Genomic DNA, 24,204 nt, shown 5'->3' with positions numbered 1-24,204 from the left:
CAGCACCTAGGAGTCCCAAACCAGGCCCCCCATCGCTGCACAAACACAGAGCGAAGCACGGACCCTGCCCCAGGGAGCCTCCAACCTCAGAATCCAGCCCCGGAGAAGCATCAGGGCAGCCGAGGTCTGCAGGAGCACGTCAGCTTGGGTACAATTTTCCCCTCAATCCCTGCCACCAAACGAGCATCTCCCCAGACACAGCATTTGATGAGTCAGCAACTCAAATTCCACAGCCCAATGAGCAACCCTCCAATAAATAAAACCGCCCTGCCTACGCAAAGCAAGGGAAGGTTTAAACTTTCATGTAGAACAGCGGTTCTCAACTGGGGTACACATACCCTGGGGGTGTGAAGAGGTCTTCCAGGAGGTTCATCAACTCATCTAGATCAGGGGGTGGCAAGCAGGGCAACTGTCCTGGGTCCCACGCCATGGGGGGCCCCCCCGCAAAGCTAATTTACATGCTTCCGGGGTGCAGCAGCCTGGAAAGGTTGAGAATCACTGACGCAGAGGATTATAAATACAACCAGAATTTTTTTTATGTGGTGGTTTAACCTTAACCCGGGCACTTGATGCCTCTTCAATTTGAGGCCAAGATTTTCAAAAAGGGACCAGCGATCTGAGGTGCCCAAAATTGGGGATTTGAGAGCGGCGCGTCAAACTGCACCGAGCGTTTGCTCTCGGGGAAGCAAGCCCTTTGGAAAGGTCTCAAGCTGAGCACGGCAAAAAAAAAAAAAAAAACACACACAGAAGCCCCCGGAACCAGGAGTCACTTAGGAGAAAATCTTGACCTGGCTTCATATGGATTTGCAGTTAATTCAACCTCGTTAGGCGCAGCTAATGGCGCACGAGGAGGGGCTGACAGCTGGGAAACCAAAGAGACTAACGAAAGAGGGCTCATTAACAGGTAAAACGCTATGCCTATTCTTGGCACGAAAAAAGCAAAAAGACACACTCAACTGTTCGTCAGATACAACGAGCGGCCGCTCAAATTGGTTATTCAACGAGCATCCAGGGCCCGGCTCTCACCCGTCTAACACAACCCCTGTGGACAGAGCTCTCCACTGCATCGAATAAATAGACTAGATTGAGGGGTTTCAGAGCTCTGGATACATCAAAACAACAATTTGCCTGGCAATCCACTGCAAACAAAACCAGCCCAGAATTCAGCGCAGGCCCTGGCCAGAGCAGCCACATCCTTTGGTCCACACGGCCCCCAACAGACTGAAGTTACAGCTTTGAATGAAGCAGCAAATTCAAAAGGAAACGAGTTTTCCGAAGCAAAACGGATTGTTTTTTATTTCAACTTAATGATACGTGATGTTTAAAAGTGAACGACTGAACCCCCACCCCCACCCAATTCCTTTGCTTAGGCAGGTGCTGTGCAAACTGGAGACCGTAAATATCCATTTCAGATTTTCATTGTCCTCCCCAGGTGTTGCTCCGGATAAGTGGCATCTTTTAGCAAGCTCGTTAGTTAATCCAATTAAAGATGCAACTGGAAAGGCAGGTAGGTTCTCCTTTATTGTGTGCAATTCATGCGTGTCCATCCTTTGCACCCTATTTTAAATTTACAAAATCAAAAAAAAACTTGCCCCGCGCCCCTCCCCCACGCTCCTGGAGGCCGGGACCGTCTTTTGTTCTACGTTTGCAGGGGCGCCTGGCACAGTGGGGTCCTGCTCCAAGACTGGGGGCTCCTAGCCTCTCACCTAGCTGCATTCATTTGAAGGAAGGACTTCAGGCTGACTACCAGTTAAGCCGGTGTTTCACTTTAAATACGTGAGTAGCAGCCCTAGGAAATCGACGTGTTTGCAGGACTGGAGTCGGGCTGTTCGGTTTCTCTGGCGAAGAGGTACGCTGTAATCTATATTTAGCGTAAGAAACGGCCGGGCGCACGGGAGAAGGAATCCTTATGCAATGGGATAGGACCCAGCAAGCCAGCTCTGGAAACCAACCCGCCTTACTTATTTATTTTTTAAGAGGAGGCAGGGAACAAAAAAACCAACAAGTTTCAGCTGAATTGTAACGTCGAAAGTATTTGCCGCTGCCTGGAGCCAGCTGCCAAGGTACATTAACCATAAGTGACTGAAAAGTTAAGTCAACAGCAAAAACGGACCTGTAAATAGCTCGGCATTCATCTTGTACCGGCTTGTGCAAAAAACAAATGGTCGCAAGTTGCAAAGAGATCATCTCAATGCACTTCTTTGGAGGAAATCTACAATAAACACAATTCAGTAGGTCAATAACCCTCTCCAAGGTTTCGGGATGCCCCATCAACATAGGAGCAGGGCACCGCAAAATCTTTCCAGTAGTTGTCCTCACAACTCCCCCGTGCGACAGGGCTATTATAGCCCGTTTTATAGATGGGGAAACTGAGGCACGGAGCGGCTAACTTGAATTGCCACAGGGAGTCTGCGGTGGACTGAATAAGGTTTGGAGTCCCAGGCTAAACCCTCCTTGGAGCAGGGAGTGTGTTTTCGTTGTGTGTCTGTAAAGCACCTATCCACACTGGGCCCTGGTCTGGGACCGGAGCTGCGAAGTGCTCCCAGAATACACCCAATAAATAATGCACCATGCCCAGCATGATGGGGTGCTGGTCCAGAACTGGAGTTCCCCCGCACCGCAACTGCGGTACAGGTCACCACCACGGGGCCAGCCTGCCTCTCAGACACAGCCAGGTAGCTCTATGGAAAATACACAGCTGCCCGTTTATTGGGTTGGGGCAGGACTAGAACCCAGATCTCTCCATTCCTCCCCAACCCTCTGCTGTGGAGCCAGAGAGATTCTGCACCGGGAGTGGGTCTGACACGCAGGAGGGGACAGAGATCAGCTCACTCAAAGCACGACCATCTTGTCTGTTCCGCTGACCACGTTCTGCACTTCCAGGCTGATTCAACTGAGCCCCTGCAGAGCCCGACCCTGCCAGCCCCAGAGAGCGTACAGGGAACTATTGTGCGCTGGCGGGGCTGCGTATGTCTGACTGCCCCCTCTTGGAAAGTCGGAATTGCTCAACTGTGTGTCACGGGCCCTACGCTGCTCACGGGGATTCTCCATTTCAGGGCAACAGGGATCCAAATTCCACGGCCATCTCCACAGGGGGCTCCAAATAAGCCCAGCATTCAGAACAGTGGGCTGCGAACTGCCAGAGGACCATGGCTTCTGTTATGCTACTTGGCTCATCCGTAAAGTCCTCCAGAAGGTGAAATCAATAGCGAGCGTCCCAGTGTTGCTATTCGGCCTCATTCTTCCTACATACAGTTCAAGGCAAACTTGAGAATGGTCCCCAGAGGTCCCAAATCCACGTCCCCCTCCCTGTTCTATCCACTCAGACAAAGCTTCCTCCGACACTTCTTATTAAACACAGCACTCAGCAGGGTGCAAAACAGATCTATGTACTTCTACATCTCCCCTCCCCTACAGTGTTGGGCAAACCACTGCCCTGCTTTGTGCCTCAGTTTCCCCTTTGTGGGGGGCAAGGACTGTCTCTCACTCTGTGCCCGTGCAGCGCCCAGCAGGACAGATCCCCACTCTCAACAGAGGCTACTGCAATGTACCTTAATAATAAGAATACTACAAAGAAAGACAGCCCCCTCCTGAAGACCTGGAGGGATAAGCCAGAGGACAGCCTTGCCCTGCAGGGCAGCATGCGAGGCTAGCTCGTGCATGTCTCCGACGCAGTCCGCACCCCGGGCTTTGCACGGCAAGCTAACTTCCAGGGCGTGATGAACGAAAGGGGAAGGGGTCCCTGTGGTGCTGGGAGCTCCAGGCCCAGGGAAAGGAGGAGGGCACACAGAGACATGAGCCATTGGTGGGGTCTCGGCTGGCCAATCAAGGCACTGCACCGTGTCTCAGGCACACAGAGATCTAAGATCTTCCGTCCTCTGCGGCAAGCAAAGCAGCCTGATGCATGCTCTTGTCGGCAGACAACAGCCCGGTGAGCACCTGGGGAGGAGCAGGTTCATGCCCCGAGCCGCGGAGACTCCTGGTTAACTGGGCGGGTTGGGAAGCCGTGGCTGGAATCTCTAAACGCCGATTTTCTCTCCAGCCCACCTCAGTCTCCGGAGAATTTTGCTTCGGGCCCAAAATGCCAGCTCCTCAGACGGAGTAAACCCACGCCAGATGGGGGAGCTGCCCCGGTTTCCACCAGCCCATGACTGGGCCCCCCCGATTTTCCAAAGATGGGAAATCCAAACAACACGCTCATACAGGCACGAAAAGAAAAAACAGCACCGAGCGCCCATCGTGGCAGCCGGCGACAGGACTCCCCCGCTGAGGCAGAGCCCCCCGGCCCCAGAAAAGCCAGTGGCAGAAACAATCCAGCGCCACCCATTCCCAATGCCATTGCACCTGCAAGGTGGGCACAGAGGCAACCCGGCTGCATGGATAAATGGGCAGCCTAGGGAAGACACGTAGGGGGGAGAGAGAGACCGACCTCGTGCCAATGAGCAGCTGCTACCTTCACTGGAAGCTCAGCCCTGGACGGGGCAGTGACACTCAACCCGCCCCCAAACACACAGCTCAAGGCCGGCCCATGGGTGCAAGGGAGTAGCGGACGCATCCCAGCGTAGCTGCTCCATGGCAAGCCAGCCGTGCATTCCTGCCAGGGCGGGGCTGCGTTTTCACACAGCCTGTAACTCATCCTGCCCACGGCTTTGTCTGCCTGCGGTTCTTCCTCCTCCCACGTCGGTGAAAATTCAGCCCTCGTGCAACCAGTGGTGAAAGCCTAGTGCACGAGAGTGAACTGCAGCCCGCAGCTTAAACCTTTTGCCAGTCAGAGCATCCATTCAAGAGATACCGTCCGTCTATAGGGTCGGGGGAGATGCTTGCAGAGGCAGGGATGAGGAAGGATGCTCGGTGGCTAGGGTGTGGCAGATCTTGGTTTCACGTCTGGCTGTAACCCAGGCTCCTTGCACGATCCGGAGCCTCTGCTCTCTGCCATGGGGACAGCAGCACCGCCCTGCCTCCCCGCGGGTTCTGGGGATAAATACACTGCAGACTGGATGCTGCTCAGAGGTGCCTGGTATCGGGGACCAAACGGGCCCCACAGAGCCGTGGTTTTCAACCAGGCGTCCACAGACTAGGTCTAAGGATTTCCGAAGGGCTCCGCATCGCCACGCACAAATATTTAGAGGTCTGCAAATGAAAAAAAGGTTAAAAAACCGCTGCCAGAAATAGATCCCACCCAACCCCGCTTTGGGCTCTGGCAAATATTCCCTCGCGGCCATTCGAGACAGGAGAGGGAGACCCGGTAGGATTATTGTCGACGAGCTCTTCCCATCAGTAGATCTCCCAGTGCTTTACAGAGCAAGTCAGGAGCGTTATTCCCCATTTCACAGACTGGGAAACCGAGAGACAGAGCGGGGACGCGACTTGCCCCAGGCCAGAGCCACAAACAGAACGCGGCTTTTCTGAGCTCTGTCCTGGCGGTTGTGCCACTATGCACCGCTGCCTTCCCAAGAGTCCATCTGTCAGCAAGAGCAAGTTACACCCCTTTCCAGACCCTCCCCACTACACAGCCAGCATCTGTATCGGTAACAGAGTGCACAGGACAATGGTCAATTCAATTATCCACCGGTCAGAGGGAAAACCAGAGCCTGCAAAGGTTACTTCATTGATCCTTTGTGCCACTGGCATCTTCGAATTGTAATCGCTTTCACAACGATAACAGAGGGGCGCTCTTGATTCAACAGAGCTTTGCATCCGTCTGCTCTCTCCCTCCATCCTCTTTCCTGACCGGCTAAATACAGAGCTCCCCCCGGACTCCAGGATCAGCTCGAAACAGGAAACACTAAAATAAACAGGATGACATTCGAATCGGCGAACAAGTGGCAACGGGTTTATGCTGTGACCGACTGGAACGAGAGCCAGCGGAGAGATGGCGCGCTGCACGGAAGAAAGGGGATTCTTTGGGGATCGGTTTATCACCAGAGAACCACAGAAAGCAGAGAGAGAAGCTCTCTGTTAGGTCGGCTAGCCTCATCGGCCTGCCACTGCAGGACGGTTCCCTTCTGCATTTTGTCCAGCCTGGTTTGAAACATCCCCAAGCGATGAGGATTCCCTCCGGAGACAATCCCGCAGGCTCCGAGAGGCCTACGTTCATTCCCCCTTTGTTAATTTCATCCTGGTTCCCCAGTAACCCTTTGCACCAGGTTAACAATACTTAACACGCCTCATCATCAAAGCCCTTGGCAAAAAAATCACCCTCATCGCACCAGGGAGCGAGGGGCATTAACCCACGTGCACAAGTGAATAAAGAGAGGCATAGAAAAGGCGTGATGAGACTCTGCGGCAAAGTAAATCAGCATAGTCGGCGGCAAGGAGAACCCAGGAGTCCGGGATCCTAGTCCCAAGTGCAAATTTCTCGACTTTCTTAGTCCACGACCACCATGAGGCCAACGAGATCAGGGCTGGACACAATACAAACAGGGCCCTTCCCTGCCCCTGGGGCTAACGAAAGCGCCACACAATGAAGAGGGAAAGTGGCGTGAAACTGGCTCCATCAGAAGCACTGCATGGTGCAAAAAGTAAACGCTCCGGAAAATCACCCCTCATCTCTGTCTTGCCTAGCGCTCGCAGGTGCTACACTCAACAGCAAGTTCATTCTCTTGCCTAGCGCTCGCAGGTGCTACACTCAACAGCAAGTTCATTCTCTTGCCTAGCGCTCGCAGGTGCTACACTCAACAGCAAGTTCATTCTCAGCACGATTATTATGTTGACCGGGTGCCTTTAAAATTTTTACTTCTAATATCGATTATTTCTATTACAATAGCGCCTAGACCCCAACCAAGGCCGGGGGCAGGAGGGGGAGGCTGCTGGACACACAGACAGCAAGAGACAGTCCCCTGCCCTGAAGCGCTTACAGGCTAAACAGACAAGACAGAGGTATGGCGGGAGGGGAAACTGAGGCACGGAGCAGGCAAAGTCACCTAGGGAACCTGTGGCAGAGTACTTGAGCCCAGCTCCGAGTCCCACCCCACTTAAATCACGAAGGTGCCCTTCCCCCGTGAACACTGCAGAATATTACAACAGCCGATTCACGGCTCTGGTTTGCTCACGACTCTTATCACCCCCCTCCTCTTTCCTAAGAGATCACAGAGTCACACTTCTCTCGCCTGTAACCCCGTCACAGGCCTTGTGTTAACTCGTGAGCCGCAATGCTCTCGCACTCTGTATTCTACCGCCAGAAGGCAGCGAGGGCAGGTCCACGGCACACGGGAGCTTCGCGGATTCACTCCCCTTTTAACATAAAAGGGGGTCGGGACGATATTTCTTTTTTTCACAGCCCAAAGTTGCAAATTGCATCAGAAGCCCGGATGGAGGGAATTTAAAGAGAGGATCAGCATTCAGGGGATTTCGCAACTCTCTCCCACAACGCAGAGATTTTCGCTCTTGCACAAGGGCCTAGCCTCTGCGGCCCCCAGAAAGCTGCGATCTCATGAAAGGTTTTGCAACGAGACGGCCCAAGACTTTCATCTTCTCTTGCACAATTCATTCTGTCGCTCGGCTACCAGGAGCCAGCGGCGAAAGCAGCTGCTGCTACCTGGAACATCCCCGTTCTGAGGAAGGGTGGGTTCCCGGCGAGCACCCACAACTGGAACCACGTGTTCAGCTCCCCCACCCCCGAGACACGTAAAAAAGGGCCAGATTTTCAGAACGCTCCGTGTGGATACTTCTAGCCAGGTTCACACCACAGGCCTTGGGAATGCCGCTCACGGCAAAATCCAGACCCTCGTCTCTCCAGGGTCCTTCTCAGCTGCGCCGTGGGAGAGAAAGGAAGGGCTGCCTGGAGCACGAGGCGTCCGTGGCAGGGACCGTCTCTTGCTCCCTGTCTGTACAGCGCCTGGCGCAAGGGGCCGTGATCTCAGCCGGCATTTGCAAGCGCAACCGTTTGCTCGGCCCAGCCTGCCTTGCATCCAAACCCAGAAGCAATTCTGTCCCCCCGAGAATTATCAGTCATCTTATCCTGCTTCAATTAATCCGCTCCGGGCTGTTCCAGGAGGAGCGACCCCGCTTTAAGGCGAAATAGGGTTGCGTCCACATACGAATTACCTGTCTTGCTCCAGGCCGTGCTCCTAGCACTATCCCACGATGCACCGCTGCACACCTGGATGGGCCAGGCTGGTTACGTCCGTTCGGCTCCTCCCGGCCTCCACAGCTTGCCTCTCACGTGGGATTTCTCAGTTCAAAGGTTTGGCCTAGCCCGGCAGCGAGCTCCAGCAACGTTCCCCCTGCCCCACTCAAAGCCCAGCTGATTCTGCTCTCCCGCCATCCACGTTCCGTGAGAGAACCCGGGACACGGCTCGGAGAGGACAGGAAGGCTCAGGGGATAGAGCAGGAAGGGGCTGGGGAACAGGACGCCTGGGTTCTATTCCCAGCGTGCTGAAGGACAAGTCAGGACTCCTGGGTTCTAGCCACATGCCGATTTCTTTTATAGCACTTTCATCAGTAGATCACAACGCACGGTTATCAAAACATTGTCCCCCCTTCCAGCGGACGGGGACAGAACTGAGCCAATCGCTCAAGGTCACATGGGAAGCTGATAAGTGGAACAGGGAACTGAACCCGGGTCACCCACTTCCTAAGCCAAGGAGCTAACCACTGGGCCATCCCTACCCTCCAGCTCCGTCCCCAAAGCCAGATTCTACACCACTCGGCTGCAGGTTCCCTCTTAGCCCAACCAAAAGCCCGAGGAGCTCAGCGGGCGTTGAAACAAAGACAGGGCAGGCAGTAAACACTTCCCTCTTGATCCCTCCGCAGCAAGAGACGGGCTGGCCAGCGGGCGTGGGAGGGTGACGGGTGGCACGGCAGAGGCTCAGCGCCAGGGCAGGGATGGAGTTTTCCTCGATGCGCTCGGCTCCGGGAAGCCAGGACTCAGCCATTTCATTTTCAAAAGCTGCCACTCCGGAGGAACAAGCCCTTTGAAACCAGCCTTCCCGGCACTGTCAGAACCCCATCACGCCAGGTGCTACGCAGACACAGAGTAAGGGGCAACCCCTCACCCAAAGAGCTCAAGGGCTGGGGGGGGGGAGCGGGGGGAACTGAGGCACGAAAGGGTAAGGAAGTTGCCCGAGGTCCCACAGCAGGGAAGCGGCAGAGCTGGGAACAAAACCAACACCAGCACGCCCTCCTGCAGGATAGAGGTGGGTGACCTCTCTCTGCTAAACCAAGACATCCTCCTCCTGAACACTCCCGCTGCTGGCTGATGAATGCATCTAAGCACCCAGCCATCAGCTGCAACCAGGTGAAAATCCCGAAGGAAGCGGCACCCAGCCAGGACCAGCCAGAGAACAGCTCTAGCTGGCTGAAAAGAGGAACCCAGTTAAGGTTATAGAACTGAGTCGATTGCCCTCTGCAAAGGAGGTTCCAGGTGCCAAGAGATCTGATGCACAAGGAAACAGACCGAGCTGGTCTTCTTTTTCATCACTCTTCGGAAAGAGCAGCCAGGGCAGGAGTTTCCTTTTGCTTCCTAGCTTGTGAACTCCGCAGAGTCCAGAAAAGGCATAAAAAGAGGGGAGAGAAAGAGCCAGGAATGGAAAGAGGGGATGGGGGGAACAGATGGCAAGAAAAAACAGGAAGTGAAATAGGGCAGCAGGAAGGAAGAGGGAGAAAGGAAAGAAACCACATGTTATTAGCCTGGAAACTTCCTCCCCACTAAACCTCTGCCCTAAAGAAAAATCTAGACAAAAATCAAAATAAAAAAACCCCTTCCTGAAAGCAGAGTTTTCACCCCCAGAATTGCCAGAGGCTCCACTCATTCACTAGGGACTTCGCGACTGATCTTACAAGGAAGGGGCCCAGATACGACGGGTGACGGGCGGCAGGACAAAACCCCAACGGAGACAGACTTGCAAAGGCTGACGCTTGGCCCTTCCGTCGGCGCACGAACATGCCATGCCATGGTAGGCACTTTGCAGGGTCAGGGTCTGACTGCAAGCTCCATGGCTCTCTTCCATGCATACGGGGCTAGTACAAGGGGGCCCTGATCCCGGCCTCAAAGCCACCTGGAGAGGGGTGGAGAAATGAGAGAGGGCGGAGGAGGAACGGAAAGAAGGAGCCGACGGAATTTCCTCCTACAGAAGATGACTTGAGACCCCAGAGTTTGGCGGGGAGCAGCTCACGTCCACATCCCATTGGGGTACTTGATGGGAAGACGCACCGTGCTGCCAACTTGCACGGAGCAGGAGGGAGAACTGCCTTTGAAAACAGGCCCCTCCTGGTCAATCCCCCTGGAAATTCCTCTGTCCCCATTAGCACACCTCCAACCTGCCCGAAAATCCAAGGGGGCACGGGGTGGCGTACTGCATCCGCAGGCAACTGGAACACCTGCTGGAAAGAACACAGCTCCGCGGCGCCCGAGCCAAACACACACGCCCCCGCCCCGAGCGCGTGTGAGTCAGAGCCCATGGGAAATCAGTGGCTTGGAATAAACAGAATGCATCTGAACCCCACCCAGGGGTTAACGACACAACAAGTGCAGAGGGGATGACTTATTAAGCCACCGGCCAGTCTGCTGGGGCCAGAGGCTAGCTGGGTTTGTGCTTTCAGCTGCCAGGGGCAAATCCTCCAGCTACGCAGGAGGAGATATTCTGGGCACTTCAACTGAGTCCTGTCCTGCCCCCTGGTTTTCAGAGAGTGCCAGGCACCTGCCCCCTGGGAAATCAGACCCCATTCAGGAGTCTCAAGCTGGGGTTGGCCCCAAAATTGCAGCATCCCAAAACCACTCGTCGCTTTGGAAAAAAATCTGGACCTTAATCTCCTTATGCCTCAGTTCCTGCTCTGTGAACAGGGTTTAGAATTCCTTCCTTTCTCCCCCAGCTCAGACTGCCAGCACTTCAGGACAGAGACCCCCTCACTGCGCTAGGTGCTGGATGGGCCCAACGGGGCCTCGCCTCAGCTGGCTGCCGTAACCCACAGAATAGCTCTGAACTCTCCTCCCCACATCTGTTCCAGATCCTGGTGCTTTACCTCCGCTGAACCTGGGGTGGCTCTCAGAGTGTCAATTATGGCCTGGCATGCAAAAACACGTCCTGGTAAATACACAATCCCAGTGGAGCATGCACGCACCACCCAGGGCTTGTCTACACTGGCAATTCACAGCGCTGCAACGTGCTCGCTCGGGGTGTGAAAAAACACCCCCCTCCCCCCCCTCCCGAGTGCAGCACGTTTCAGAGCTGTAGGTAGACAGTGCCCCAGTGCTGGGAACCGCGCCCCTCGTGGAGGTGGCTTTTTAGACGGCTCGGAGAGTGTAGACTAGCCCCCGGATGGAACTGATGAGATGCACCAGACCACCAAAGCATCAGGAGCGGCGACGCCAGCCCTTTTTGACCACAGCTATTTCCGATCTCTACCAAACCGTTCCACAAAGGGCCGAGATTTCAGCCTGGCGACCTAGGCAAACCAAGCCGGGGGGCCGGGAAGGATTCCAACGACAGACACAGACAAGAGGCTCGAAAAAGCCATTCCCTCAGCACATCAACTGGACTTTGTCCCCCTAACGTGCCCTAGAGCAAGAGTCCAAGACAGGGTGTCAGCCGCCAAACAGAACCGTTTCCCAGACCAACTCTTGGCAAAAAAAAAAAAAAAAAAGGCAGGCCCACTGTGTAAAACACAGGAGTCAGGACTCCTGGGTTCCATCCGCAGCTCCGGGAGGGGGGCTGGGAAGCAGGGCTCCTGGGTTCTATCCTTGGCTCTGAGAGTGGGACCTAGGGGTTAGGGTAGGGGCCTGTGGCAATCAGGACTCCTGGGTTCAATTCACAGCTCTGGAAAGGGGGATGTGGGTGGGTAGTTAAAGCAAGAGAACTGGGAGTCGTTACGCCTGGATTCCATCCCCGGCTCTGAGAAGGGAATGGGGTCTAGTGGTCAGCGCAGCCGCAGGCCCGAGCGGCAGGACTCCCGGGTTCTATTCCCCACCGGCCCCCTGGAGGCACTGCCGTGCACTGCACAAGAGCAGGGCGTCCCAAAAGCTCCAGACCCGGCAGAGGGCTCCGTTATGCTCTGGAGCTTGCAAAAGCCTTTCCTCCTAAACCGCCCAGGTCCCACCGCTGAGGCCTCATCCCATGCAACCAGCTTGCGGCTGTCCCGCCGTACATTTCTGCCCAGGGAGATTAATGCATTGGGCCCATTCGCTCCTTTTGGTGCAAAGCCCCGCACTGAAGTCCAGGGCAGTTCTGCACAGGTCAGGATCCCTGGGGCTGGCTCATCCTTTCCCAGGGGAGACATGGTTAGGCGAGGCCAGAGTGCTCCCCAAAGCGACCCACACTACATGCAGCCCTCGGATTACAGAGGCAGGCAGCGTGACTGCAGGGGAGACAGTGACCTGGGACTCTGGAGAACCAGGGCTGGCTCACCTTCCACTGTTCGCCCCTTCACCTCACCGTGCCTCAGTTTCCCCACCTGTAAAATGGGGATAAGGATATCGACCTCTTTTCTAAGGTACTTTGAGATTAATGGGAGAAAAGCAGCAGGTAAGAGCTAGTTAGTAGAAGGGCCACAATTCTTTCTCCTCTTCATATTCCCTTTGCCCACACCCCACCAGCCGCACGTCCCCGCCTCTGCCGTACTGAGGCATGGCCTTTGGTTGCAAGCTCAAGCACCCAATGCCAAATCCTTATCAGCGCAGAATGCGTAATAAACCCCCAGTTTCATGCAATGTTCATGCCAGCAGTAACTAAGGGCTTGGCTCCCCAGGGAAACAGACACATGGCTCTCACTCCTCCCCTGTAGCTATGTCAGTCAGTTTCAGTCACGCTGAGAGAGGATCCTTGCATTGAAAACACAGCCAGCCCCAGTATTCATTGAGGGCCCAATTCCGTGCTGGTTCCCACCCAGCACAATCCCGTTCACTTCACTGGGCCTGCCGAGTGGAAAATACTGGATTCGGAGCTCTGGCATTTATTTTCACACCATCCAGTCACGCTGAATTCTAATCATTCAGAAGGTAGATTGGGGGTTCGCAGCCAGGGAACTGCGGGTTTGATCCCCAGCTCTGTTACTAACCCCCTGGGCAAGCCACTGCCTCTCTCTGGGCCTGAGTGCCCTCCTGTAAAGTAGGGGGTGACAAATCTTCCTTTGCCCATGTGTAAAACTATTATAAATTGCTCCATTCCCTGGGGGAGCGGACAGCAGAAAAACACAACACCTCAACCCTCAAAACAGCTCTTGGCCTTTCCTTTCCACAATGGCAAGGGGCGCTATGATTTTGGGAGAGGGCTGCACTAGAAGATCATTGCACAGTTAGCAAAGAAGTGCGTTTTTCAAGCTAAAAAAAAAAAGACGCAAAATTAAATCAAATGCATTAAAGTCAGTGGCTCTGGGCAGCCTCTCTCTGCTGTTAGCTCTGCGTTTGGCCAATTCTACCACCCTTTGCAAGTTCAGCAAGCGCCAAGGGCCACTTGCTAACGCGTGCAGATGGGATAAAGCAAAAAAATGAGACTGCCCTGCTTAAAACAAAACAAGTCAGTTGTCTAGACGAGAAGGTAAGGACTGACGATCCGCTCAGGAAATACTTTCTCTCCCCAGGATCCTTACCCTGTCCTTGCCAGGACAATCACAGGCCACAAAAATGGAATTTTTGACACTTCAGAATCTGAGCCTGCAAGACCTGAAGTCATGACTCATGCAACATGGAAGGAAACAATCCATTTTATGGAGCAAACTGACAGGTTTGGCTTATTTATTCCTTCCAGCCATGCTTATTTGCAAGACTCTCGCTTTTCTATTAGAACTTTGATTCCAGGCAAAAAATATTAGCGATTTAAAAGAAAAAAGGTGGGGATTTAAAATTCTTTCCTGGCAGTGATTTTCCAGGAGACAAGACTCGAGGGGGGGAGGGAGGACACAGTTCCCTGGAGATCTCAGATTTTTTTCTTCTGCCACTCAAGCTAAATATGACAGGAGCACGCTTCCTCAATTCTACGCTTCGCCATGCCCAACTTCCATGTCAGCCGAGCAAAGAAACCAACCCCTTCGCCCTGCTAGGGCCGCGGCTGGTTTTTTCAGAGGGTTCTTGCGTTGTCCCCCCTCTCGCCAAGAAACTCCTGCTTTTTTCAGAGACCAGCACCGTTAACCTCTACCTTGCTGCCTCTGGTATATGCCATGTCACGCTTCAGCAGTGCACTGCAGTCTCTGTCGCTTGGAGGAGGGGAGGAAAAACATAGCATTGATTTTGCAGATGCCGTGTGGAATGTAGATTCCTGCACAATTCAGTTGCTCTCTGATGATCCACACCGAGATCCATCAGATTTAGCCCAGAGCAACAGAGCTTTTAAATGCATCTTTAGGAGAACCAATTAAATATTGATATCTGACCCCCCCCCCTTTTTTTTTTTTTTTTTTAATTACATCTAGTTGTGGATTCTACCCTGTATCCTCACCTCCCTAGAGCAGCTGCTCAGGGCCAAAAGGAATGAGTTACATTTTCCACCACCTGCAAAGAAACCAGACTTGGGATAGAACCAGAAGGCCAATGATGCAGATACCATTGGATCAAGCGAGACTGCAATCCAGAAGAGATCAGACACGCAAGAGCTCACTGAAGTCAGTCCGCACCGCCGCCTGGATTTATGGAAACCAGAAAGGAAACAGCCAAAGCAGTTGTGTAGGAAACACACAGCAACCATTTCTATGAAAGAACAGCGCAAGCCACAGATCACCAAGGATCCAAATACCAGCGCAACCAGGAGTTTTTCCAACACATCCCTTTGCCCTCCATATTTTTTGTAAAAAGCAGCTACCGCCCGCCGTTCATGCACATTTTGAAGCATCGTCATGTTTTCTCCGGGCATAAGTTGTTGCAGGAGTGCATTTTTTCCCTAATTGAAGGGAAAGCCCCTACAAAACACAGAGCGAGGGGGGCAGCATTTGCAAAGCAAGGTGTCCACTCAAGGGGGGTATCCTCCCGATTGAACAGACTGACATATGCCATGGAGTCCTGGCAGGAGTTTACGCTGAGTTTAGAATTTAAAAAAAAAAAAGTCCATAAACAAGTTGAAGGTACAGAACCCCACAGGCAGTAAAAGCAAGAGACAGAGAGAAGGGGGGGGGGGAGGGCTCAATATTGTTGTGCCAGATGGAAATCGCAGACAGTCTGCAGAATGCACACACGTAAGACCCCCTCTTTCTCCCCCACCCGCAAGGGGGGGGGATCCAGGAATGGACCAGAAGTGTAGGGCTTTGTTTCAAAGGTGGGGGGGGGGAAATCATGCAAACTGCAAAACAATATAGCAAAATCCCCAAGCCCAACCACACCCGCTTCAGCTTCAGCCTGTGCCCCAAGAAACACCCCCAAAGACATGCGGGGCACCAGAGAGGGGCTGAGTGGGGAGAGCCGGTGGCAAGCGGGGCCACCGCTCAGACTAGTCCAAACGGCTTCCCCTGGACGCTCCAAACATCCCTAGGATGGAAGAAAGGCAGAAGCATGAAAGAGATTTGGGGGGGGGGGTGTTAAAGGGTGCAAAGAGGGAGAGACTTCAACTCACCGTCAAGGGCAGAGATGGGCCCGATCCCGGCCAGCGTGTGCAAAAATCCCAACGAGATCAGCAGGGTCGCCGCCAGCACCTCTGCCCTGCGGGCCAGCATGGCTGGGCGAGCCGGGGAGAGCCGGGCTCTCGCTAGACACGGCCGGGCGGGCTCGCAGCCGCTTCACCTCCTCTCCTGCGCTCCGTCTCCCCTTCCTCCACGGGGGGGGGAGTGCTCAGCCCTTCCACCACCATCCAACACAAATAGGGGAAGGAGGAAAGAGCCCCCCCCTCCTCCTCCGCCGCCGCCGCCTCCTCCCCCAGCCCGGGAGGGGAGAGCGGCCAGCAGCAGCAGGAGCAAGGCTGGGGAAAGGACGGGGGGGGAGACGGGGGGGGTCTCAGCCCTGCTTTGCAAGGAGAGGGGTTTGCATTTGCAGCAGGACCCAGCACCAGCCCCCCCCGTGCAATGGGCTCAGCGCGAGGCAGGGCAAGGGCAGCGACCCCCCGCGGCTTTTGGGGCGGCTGGGGGGCCCCCCTCCGGCTCCAGAGAGAGGCGGCGGCTCCGGCCCCTCCCGGCTGGCGGGGGCAGCGGCGGGGGACACGCTGCTCTTACTGCTGCTGCCGCCTGATGGAGCTCGCGCCGCCTCTGCCCGCCTGACGTCATGGGCTCCCGGGGGTGGGGGGGCTACGCGGCACCCGGCTCCCGCGCATGCGCCTCCCGTTGCCCCCTGGCTCCCTGCTGGAAGGGGGGGGGGGGCGCGCTTTTGCCAAGCCCTGCCTCCAGCCTGGGCCTAGGGGGGAGGGGCGCCGGCCGAGCTGAGCCGCCTGCCTGCGGGGGGGGGGGGTGCAGGTGCATGCAAACCAGCCCCCACCCCATTGCATGCACCGGGAGGGGCCATTCCCCTGCAGCTCCCCCCCCCATCCATTGAAATAGCCCCGGTGCCTTGCAAGAGAAGGGTGCACCTGCATGCAAACCAGCGTTGCAAGAGCAGCCCCTCCCCCCAAAAAAAGCAGGGGGGGACACCAGCCACCCAGCCCCTCATTGTAGTGGACCCCCTCTGTTGCCAGAGAGCCTGGGGAGACGCCTCAGAGGCAGTCCGCTGCCAGGGAGCGATGCCCCGCAGTAGTCTGCACGCGCAGTCGAAACAGGGAAGCCCCTGTGCAGGAATCCAGAACCCGCTCACTGCCCAGAGCAGCTCCCCACACTGCAGAAGCAGGGTGCAGGCCCTGGTTAAATTTGGGCCAGAGCTTCCAGAGCCTGAGCCCCTGGCGCCTCTACGCTTGGCAGTTCATAGCCCCGGCACATCTCAGCTTGCCATGTCAGCGATGCAAGCACAAAAAAACGCCTTGAGCCCCAGAACTTAATTGCTTGACCCCCGGTACCCCTCTCATTACAAATTGAGCACTGGGTGCATATGCCTGAGAGTCACCCACCCCCTCATTGCAATAGCAGCCTTCCATTGCAAGAGAAGGGAGCACTTGCATGCAAGCCAGTTGCCCCTTACTGCAATAGGTCCCCCGCTCTGCAAGCAGATCTATGCATAGCAGCTACCCCGTCACTGAACTCGTATCCTTCCATTTCAAGAAGGAGATGCCTGTGTATGCTAGTCAGCTTCCCCACACATCGCAAGAAGGAGAGACACATGCATGCAAACGAGTTCTTGACCATTGCAATAATATGCACACCCTTGCAAGCGGGAGATGCTTGTATTTGCAAAGCACACACACAGAGAGCTGTACGACATATGCATTGATAGAGGTCTATAAAATCGTGAGTGGTGTGGAGAAAGGGAATAAGGAAAAGTGATTTACTTGTTCCCATAATATAAGAACTAGGGGCCACCAAATGAAATTAATGGGCAGCAGATTTAAAACAAATAAAAGGAAGTTCTTCTTCACTCAGCGCACAGTCAACCTGTGGAACTCCTTGCCTGAGGAGGTTGCCAAGGCTAGGACTATAACAGGGTTTAAAAGAGAACTGGATAAATTCAAGGAGGTTAAGTCCATTTATGGCTATTAGCCAGGATGGGTAAGGAAAGAGATCACTTGATCATTACCTGTTCGGTTCACTCCCTCTGGGGCACCTGGCATTGGCCACTGTCTGTAGACAGGATACTGGGCTGGATGGACCTTTGGTCTGACCCAGTCTGGCCGTTCGTATGTTCAAACCAGCCCCACCCCCACAATTGCAATAAGGAGATGCATGTTCACGCTAACCAACGCCGCAAGCCACCGGTCCCTTCCCTTCCCCTCCCCGGTGGCATGAAGGAAATACAAATGCATACGCATGCGTTGGAACTGTTGGATTCTACTACAGTCATTGGGCTGTTACTGTATTTACATTTGCGGTTTGGTGAATAGGGGCCTGTCAGCAAAAAAAGAAAAGGCAGGAGAAAAAGACTAGATCAAGCTAAGCCACTTCTCAGCGAACACTTGAGAGTTGCTAAAAGATGGTGCCGGGACAGAAAAAGACCAGGGATCACAGGAGAGCAGAAGAGCCAAGGTAGGTGTAGAAAGGAACAGACTCTAAGGAGAGGCGGGGTACGAGTCCTTGTTTGAGGGAACCCAGACAGGAGCACAGGCCTCCACACCTGGAGCTAGGGCTGCGATTCCCAGCTCACGTCAACAAGTTAGCGCACTAAAACCAGTACAGTAGTAGTAAAAAGAAAAGGAGGACTTGTGGCACCTTAGAGACTAACCAATTTATTTGAGCATCAGCTTTCGTGAGCTACAGCTCACTTCATCGGATAGCAGTAGCATGGGCCAACTGTGCCGAATACAAACCCACCTGGAGCCTGGGGGTACGTACCCGAGCGGCTAGCCCAGGTTACTTCCCATGCTGCTGTGGCTTCATTCCTATTGTTATCTGAGCTAGCTTGATCAAAGCTAGCTCGTGCATGCAGGGCTGCCAACCTCGTGAGATCAAAATCATGCATCAGACCCTCACAAATCAGGAGACTTTTTAATATAAATACTGTATTGTGGGCTTTGGGGGTCTGTCTTTTGATTGTCCAATTCCCCTGCCCATCCCCAGTGTGTGGGGGGGACAATGAGTATTCCCCCCTCTCCCGAATTGATTGGGTCAGGTGATTTTGGCTTCTGCTGCAAAGTTACAAATGATTAGGGGTATGGAACGGCTTCCATATGAGGAGCGACTAATAAGACTGGGACTTTTCAGCTTGGAAAAGAGACGACTAAGGGGGGAGATGGTAGAGGGCTATAAAATGATGACAGGCATGGAGAAAGTAAATAAGGAAGTGTTATTTACTCCTTCTCGTAACACACAAACAAGCGTTCACCAAATGAAATTAACAGGCAGCAGGTTTAAAACAAACACAAGGAAGTATTTTTTCACACAACACACAATCAGTCTGTGGAACTCCTTGCCAGAGGATGTTGTGAAGGCCAAGACTATAACAGGGTTCAAAAAAGAACTAGATAAGTTAATGGAGGATAGGTCCATCAATGGCTATTTGCCAGGATGGACAGGGATGGTGTCCCTAGCCTCTGTTTGCCAGCAGCTGGGAATGGGCGACCGGATGGATCACTTGATGATTCCCTGTTCTGTTCATTCCCTCTGGGGCACCTGGCAGTGGCTACTGTTACAAGACAGGATACTGGACTAGATGGACCTTTAGTCTGACCCAGGATGGCCGTTCTCATGTTCTTATGTTACGCTGCTCGATTTCTGAGAATTCAGAACGATGACATACAAGGACCCATAAACAGAGAGAGAGAAAACAGGCTGCTGCCAAGGCAGCGAGTTGCAATTCAGCCCAGCTTGCTTAAAGCTGGCTCTTTCCAGACTGACTCAGAGCCCCCTAGCCTGCAAAAAGGAACAGGGAAGCACCCTCACTTTTGAAGTGGTAACTTGCAATTCCAACACGTTCCTCAGTACCCCACGCTGGAGCCTTGGACCCGGTCCGGAGGCTTGTCTACACTGCAGACAGAGGTAACAAACCCGAGGTAACTTTGATCCAACTAGCTCATATAATCAGAGCAGTGAATCCGCAGCAGCCCGGGCTGTACAACAGAGCTGATGAGAGGGACAATTATACCGGGGCCCCCAGAACATCTGTAACCTGGGTGAAATGGGAGAGGACGGGGCCCCCGCGAACATGATGTACCAGGGCCCAAAATTTCTCTCCACAAGACTCAGCCCTGGGTATGCACTCGACTGGCTAGCCCCAGCTCCATTGTTATTGCAAGTGAGATCAGAGCTAGCTGGTGTACCTCTGCGTGGCTGCAGTCACCCCTGGATATACCCGAAGAGCGAGAGAATTGGGGAATTCCACCCCAGGAGGGGCAACGGCACAAGAGCTGGCCCCAGACGGGGTGCACTCAGAGAGACCAAGAGCTGCGCCCCTAGCCCTGTCCGCGGGACACACGATCCAGCCATCCCTCCCCTGGCCTGCAAGGGAAATGCAGGTTTGCGAAGGTAAAACCGTCACTGCCCACCCTGCAGCCCACCCACTCCGCCCCACTTCCAGGTGGCCAGCAAAGCCCCTTCGGCCTCCACCACCACCGGACTTTCTCCGACGACGACATCCAGATTTCTCCGCACATCCCCGTGTCGCGATCCCGGTCGCTGGCCCTGCCTGCAGCAGACACCCAGGGGAGTTTCGCAAGGAGCCATCGGTTGCTTCCCACGATTGCGTGGATGGGCCAATACGAGGAGAGCCGTATGCCAAAGTGCATCTGCAGTCCCCTGGGGGTTGGAACGCAGCGGCCAGGCCAGCCCGGGCTCAACAAGGGATATAAAGACCAGGGGGCAGCAGTCAACCCTTAGTGACTGGGAATTCAGGTCGAAATTTCCCCCAGTGGCAGGTTATCCCATAACAGCAGAGTTTCTTGCACCTTCCCATGGAGCGTGTGGTGCTGACTTCCGTTGGAGACAGAATACAGGACTGGATGGGTCTCGGTTCTGACCCAATCTGGCACTGCTTATAACAGTGCACAGGGAGAGGAAAGCTACCACATCCTGGCTGAGCAAACCCTCTGGCCTTACAAAAAGTGCTGTGGGGTCGGCGTTCCCCCTAATGACCCAGAGGTCCAGCTCTGCCCTGGACAGATGCACATTGAAACTGATTTATTAGCCGCACGAAGAGTTTTGCATAGGAGGGATGGCCAGGAAGGGAATTCCCTGCTAGGCTTCCCCATCTGGGAGCTGGACTCCGGACGCCTGGCTGCTGGTGACGTGTCCCTCACTTAGCCCCTGATGCACAGCTGGGGGGTTATCTGCAGACTCAAAGGGTGCTGAGTCAAGGAGCCGGCTTTCAGAGCCACTCGCTGTGCGGGCTCTCACGCCCAGAGCCCGAGGAGCAGTTTGTCCTAGAGATAAACGATGCCCTGCCAGGGAAGTGGCTGGGTAACACAACAGGGATTTCACTGGCACCCAGAAGAGATTGCATGGGGCACGCTGGTTAGACAGGGAAGGTGGGGCTAGGGTTAAAGCAGCAGCGTGGGACGCGGGAAACCTCTGGCTTCAATTCCTGACGCTGCCAGGGTGACCCTGGACAAGACACTTAGCCTCTCCGGGCCTCAGCTTCCAAGCCATCACACAGGAATCAGCAGCTTCCCTTTGGCTGGCTAGCTTGGGGCAGGGACTGGCTATTACAGTGCGTTATGTACAGCATTTAGCCCAGCGGGGCCGCAGCCTCAGCTGGGTCTATTGTGCCGGGCGCTGGGCATTATTTATTAGGTGCATTACGGTAGCACCCAAGTGCCCCAGCCTGGGACCCACCCCTCGCTGTGGTAGGGCGCGGTTCAGACTCAACACAAAGATTATCCCTGCTCCGATTGCTGACTAGGAGAAGCGCTTTGTTACAGCGACCGCAAACCAGCGTCGTGACTGCGTTCGGCGCGGCACATGCCACCAGCTGCGAAAGCGACCCCGAGTGATTTGTATTCAACAAACTAGAACGTTCGTGTTCTTATTATTCATTTGAATAAGACCTTGATTTGTCCCAGAAAGAGTTCCCTCCCCCTCCCGCAAATATAAACGAAAAATGTTAATTTCTGGCCCCAAAATGCAGCAACAAATTTTAACTGAAAAACTGAAAACTCCCAAATGGAGCAGGTTCCCCGTTTTTAGAAAAAAAAAACCCTCAAAAATTTACAGTTTGAAACCGAAAACCAAAATGTTTTCATTTTGAACCCACAAAATTGTGGTTGCCAAAAATGGGGCGGGGGGACAGTTTTGGAGTGTCTGGGATTTCGGATTGAAAACCTGGATAATTGAGTCAAAAAGGTTTGTCTATTCAAAACCAGTTTTTGACAAAGACAGTTTTTCAGTGAAAAGCCTTTCATCGGTTTTTGTTAGAAACAGCCCTCCTGTAACGATCCGCACGCACGCTAGCGTCGTGACAGCGATGCCGACAGGATCTGAAAAGGACCCAGAGAAGACGGCTGGCTGGATAACTGTAGACACGGACCGAAGATGGAGGCTGCCACCGACGTGAGAATGGCGGCCCTCACTGGTCATGGGCTGAGAGAAGCGACCCCAGGATCCTGGCTTAACGGAGTAACAGTTTGCAGACCCCTGGGGAAACAGGAACCCATGGGAAAGCCCAGCCTGCCAGCCGTGGCAATGGGACACCCCATTCCAACCATCCTCTGCACATACCCTGGGTGAGAAACATCCCCAGCTGGGTGAAGGGGTGGGCTTGCTTCCCTCCCCAGTGGTTGGGGGGCTGATTGTTGGCTGCTAGTCCCAAGGTGACATGTAGTACATCTGGGATTCCCAGCTAGCCCACAGGACCCAGCCTGGCAGTATGGGGCTTCCATCCGGACAGCAGGAGAGATGAGGTGCACGAGCAGCTGAGATAACCCATTCCAGCCTCTCTGGGGAAGCGCCACCTCATGCCAGACATCGCAGGCAGGCGCTGGGGTCAAGCTCAGCTGGCCAAGCAGCTGCCAGTCTGCTGAGACCCACCCTGCAGCAAGGTGGGGTGAGGCGGGCCTCGCTGCTGTAGGGAGCAGCCTGTTTTCTCTCTCTCTGTTTTGGGGTTTTGCGCCTGAAGGTTCTGGATTGTAAGAAATAAAGTGGGGGGGGCATCACAACCTTCCCATGAGGGAGTTTGAGGTTTTAATCTAAGGTCTCTGTTAGTGTGTGTGTGTGTGTGTGTGTGTGTGCACGCACGTGTGCACCGTGAAACGTAACAGCACGGAGGTCGAGTGTCTGGAACTAACTCTCACACTCAGTGCCAGCCATGCTGTTGTCTAAAATGCCGCATGGTTTCAAATCAAAACGCAGACGTGTGGAGGCAGAGACACTTGTCCCAAGCTCACGCGACAGTCCCGAGGCCAGGGGCTCGGGAGCAGAATGGGATTAGACGTTTACATGTATCCTAACCACACCGGTGGCTGTCACAGTAGCTGGGATTGGCACTGATACAGGAAATCCGCTCAGGCGCGGCGGGGCATCCAGCTGCTGGGCGTTGGGGAATCCGTCCCCCGGAGGCATGTGAACGCAAACGCTGTGATGGGGCCCACAGCGCCCTGTCTTGAAACAGCTGCTTTGGCCCCCGGCGACGGTGCTGGCCGGACCTGAGGCTGAGGTGGATCTTAAAGTCGATTCTGTGGTCTCCATTATGGCCACTCAGGGGCCCTGCTAAACCCCGGGGAGGCCATGGAAAGTCTCCCCTAGACTTCGCCAGGCTTTGGCTGGGCTCCTTCTTACAGCTGGTGTTTATTCAGCTTGGTTGCACGGGTCGGTCTTCACAAGGCCTCGCGACCGCATTCATGGGCACAGGCCCCTGGCTGCACCCCACCCTGCTGAGACCCGCTGCAGACAATGGCAAAGCCACCCTGGGGACAAGGGTCCCACACGCAGGAACGGGTCAGCAGGTAGAGTCCGGGTTCTGGGGCACAGGGGACACTGATTCCTCTCAATAGGAGCGTCTGTCTGTACAGGGATGGGGTGGGGGGCGTACGGGGGCAGAGCTATAAAGGGGGGTGTACGGGGATACAGTGATGGGGCTATAAAGGGGGGTGTACAGGGATGGGGTGGTGGGTGTACGGGGACAGAGCTATAAAGGGGGGTGTACAGGACAGAGTGATGGGGGTATAAAGGGGGGTGTACAGGGATGGGGGGTGTACAGGATACAGCGATGAAGGTATAAAGGGGGGTGTACAGGGATGGGGTGGGGGGTGTACGGGGATACAGCGATGGAGGTATAACGGGCAGTGTACAGGGATGGGGGGATGGGGTGGGGGCATACGGGGACAGAGCTATAAAGGGGGGTGTATGGGGATACATTGATGGGGGTATAAAGGGGGGTGTACAGGGATGGGGTGGGGGGTGTACAGGATAGAGCGATGGGGTATAAAGGGGGGTATACAGGGATGGGGTGGGGGGCATACAGGGATACAGCAATGAAGGTATAAAGGGGGGTGTACAGGGATGGGGTCGGGGGATACAGCGATGGAGGTATAAAGGGCAGTGTACAGGGATAGGGGGATGGGGGGGGTACGGGGACAGAGCTATAAAGGGGGGTGTACAGGATAGAGCGATCGGGGTATAAAGGGGGGTGTACGGGGATAGAGCGATGGAGCTATAAGGGGGGTGTACAGGGATGTGGTGGGGGGATACAGCGATAGGGGTATAAAGGGGGGTGTACAGGGATGGGGTGGGGGGCATACAGGGATACAGCGATGAAGGTATAAAGGGGGGTGTACAGGGATGGGGTGGGGGGTGTACGGGGATACAGTGATGGGGGTATAAGGGGGGTGTACAGGGATGGGGTGGGGG

General features: G+C 54.6%; 1 protein-coding gene across 2 annotated transcripts in view; it reads right to left on the bottom strand.

Annotated features, from left to right (window-relative positions):
* Positions 1–16,067, bottom strand: part of LRP1 (LDL receptor related protein 1) — a 177,105-nt gene extending 161,038 nt beyond the window's left edge. For both annotated transcript variants that reach the window (XM_037883672.2, XM_037883673.2), the window contains exon 1: positions 15,474–16,067. In XM_037883672.2, the coding sequence (XP_037739600.1) occupies positions 15,474–15,573 (100 nt within the window). In that variant the 5' untranslated portion in view covers positions 15,574–16,067. The remainder of the gene's footprint in view (positions 1–15,473) is intronic.
* Positions 16,068–24,204: the final 8,137 nt, after the last annotated feature.

Source organism: Chelonia mydas, chromosome 20 (genome assembly GCF_015237465.2).
Source record: "Chelonia mydas isolate rCheMyd1 chromosome 20, rCheMyd1.pri.v2, whole genome shotgun sequence".
In the NCBI taxonomy this organism is placed as follows: domain Eukaryota; kingdom Metazoa; phylum Chordata; order Testudines; family Cheloniidae; genus Chelonia; species Chelonia mydas.
Note: the sequence above shows the minus strand (reverse complement) of the source record. Positions and strands in the feature narration are given on the sequence as shown.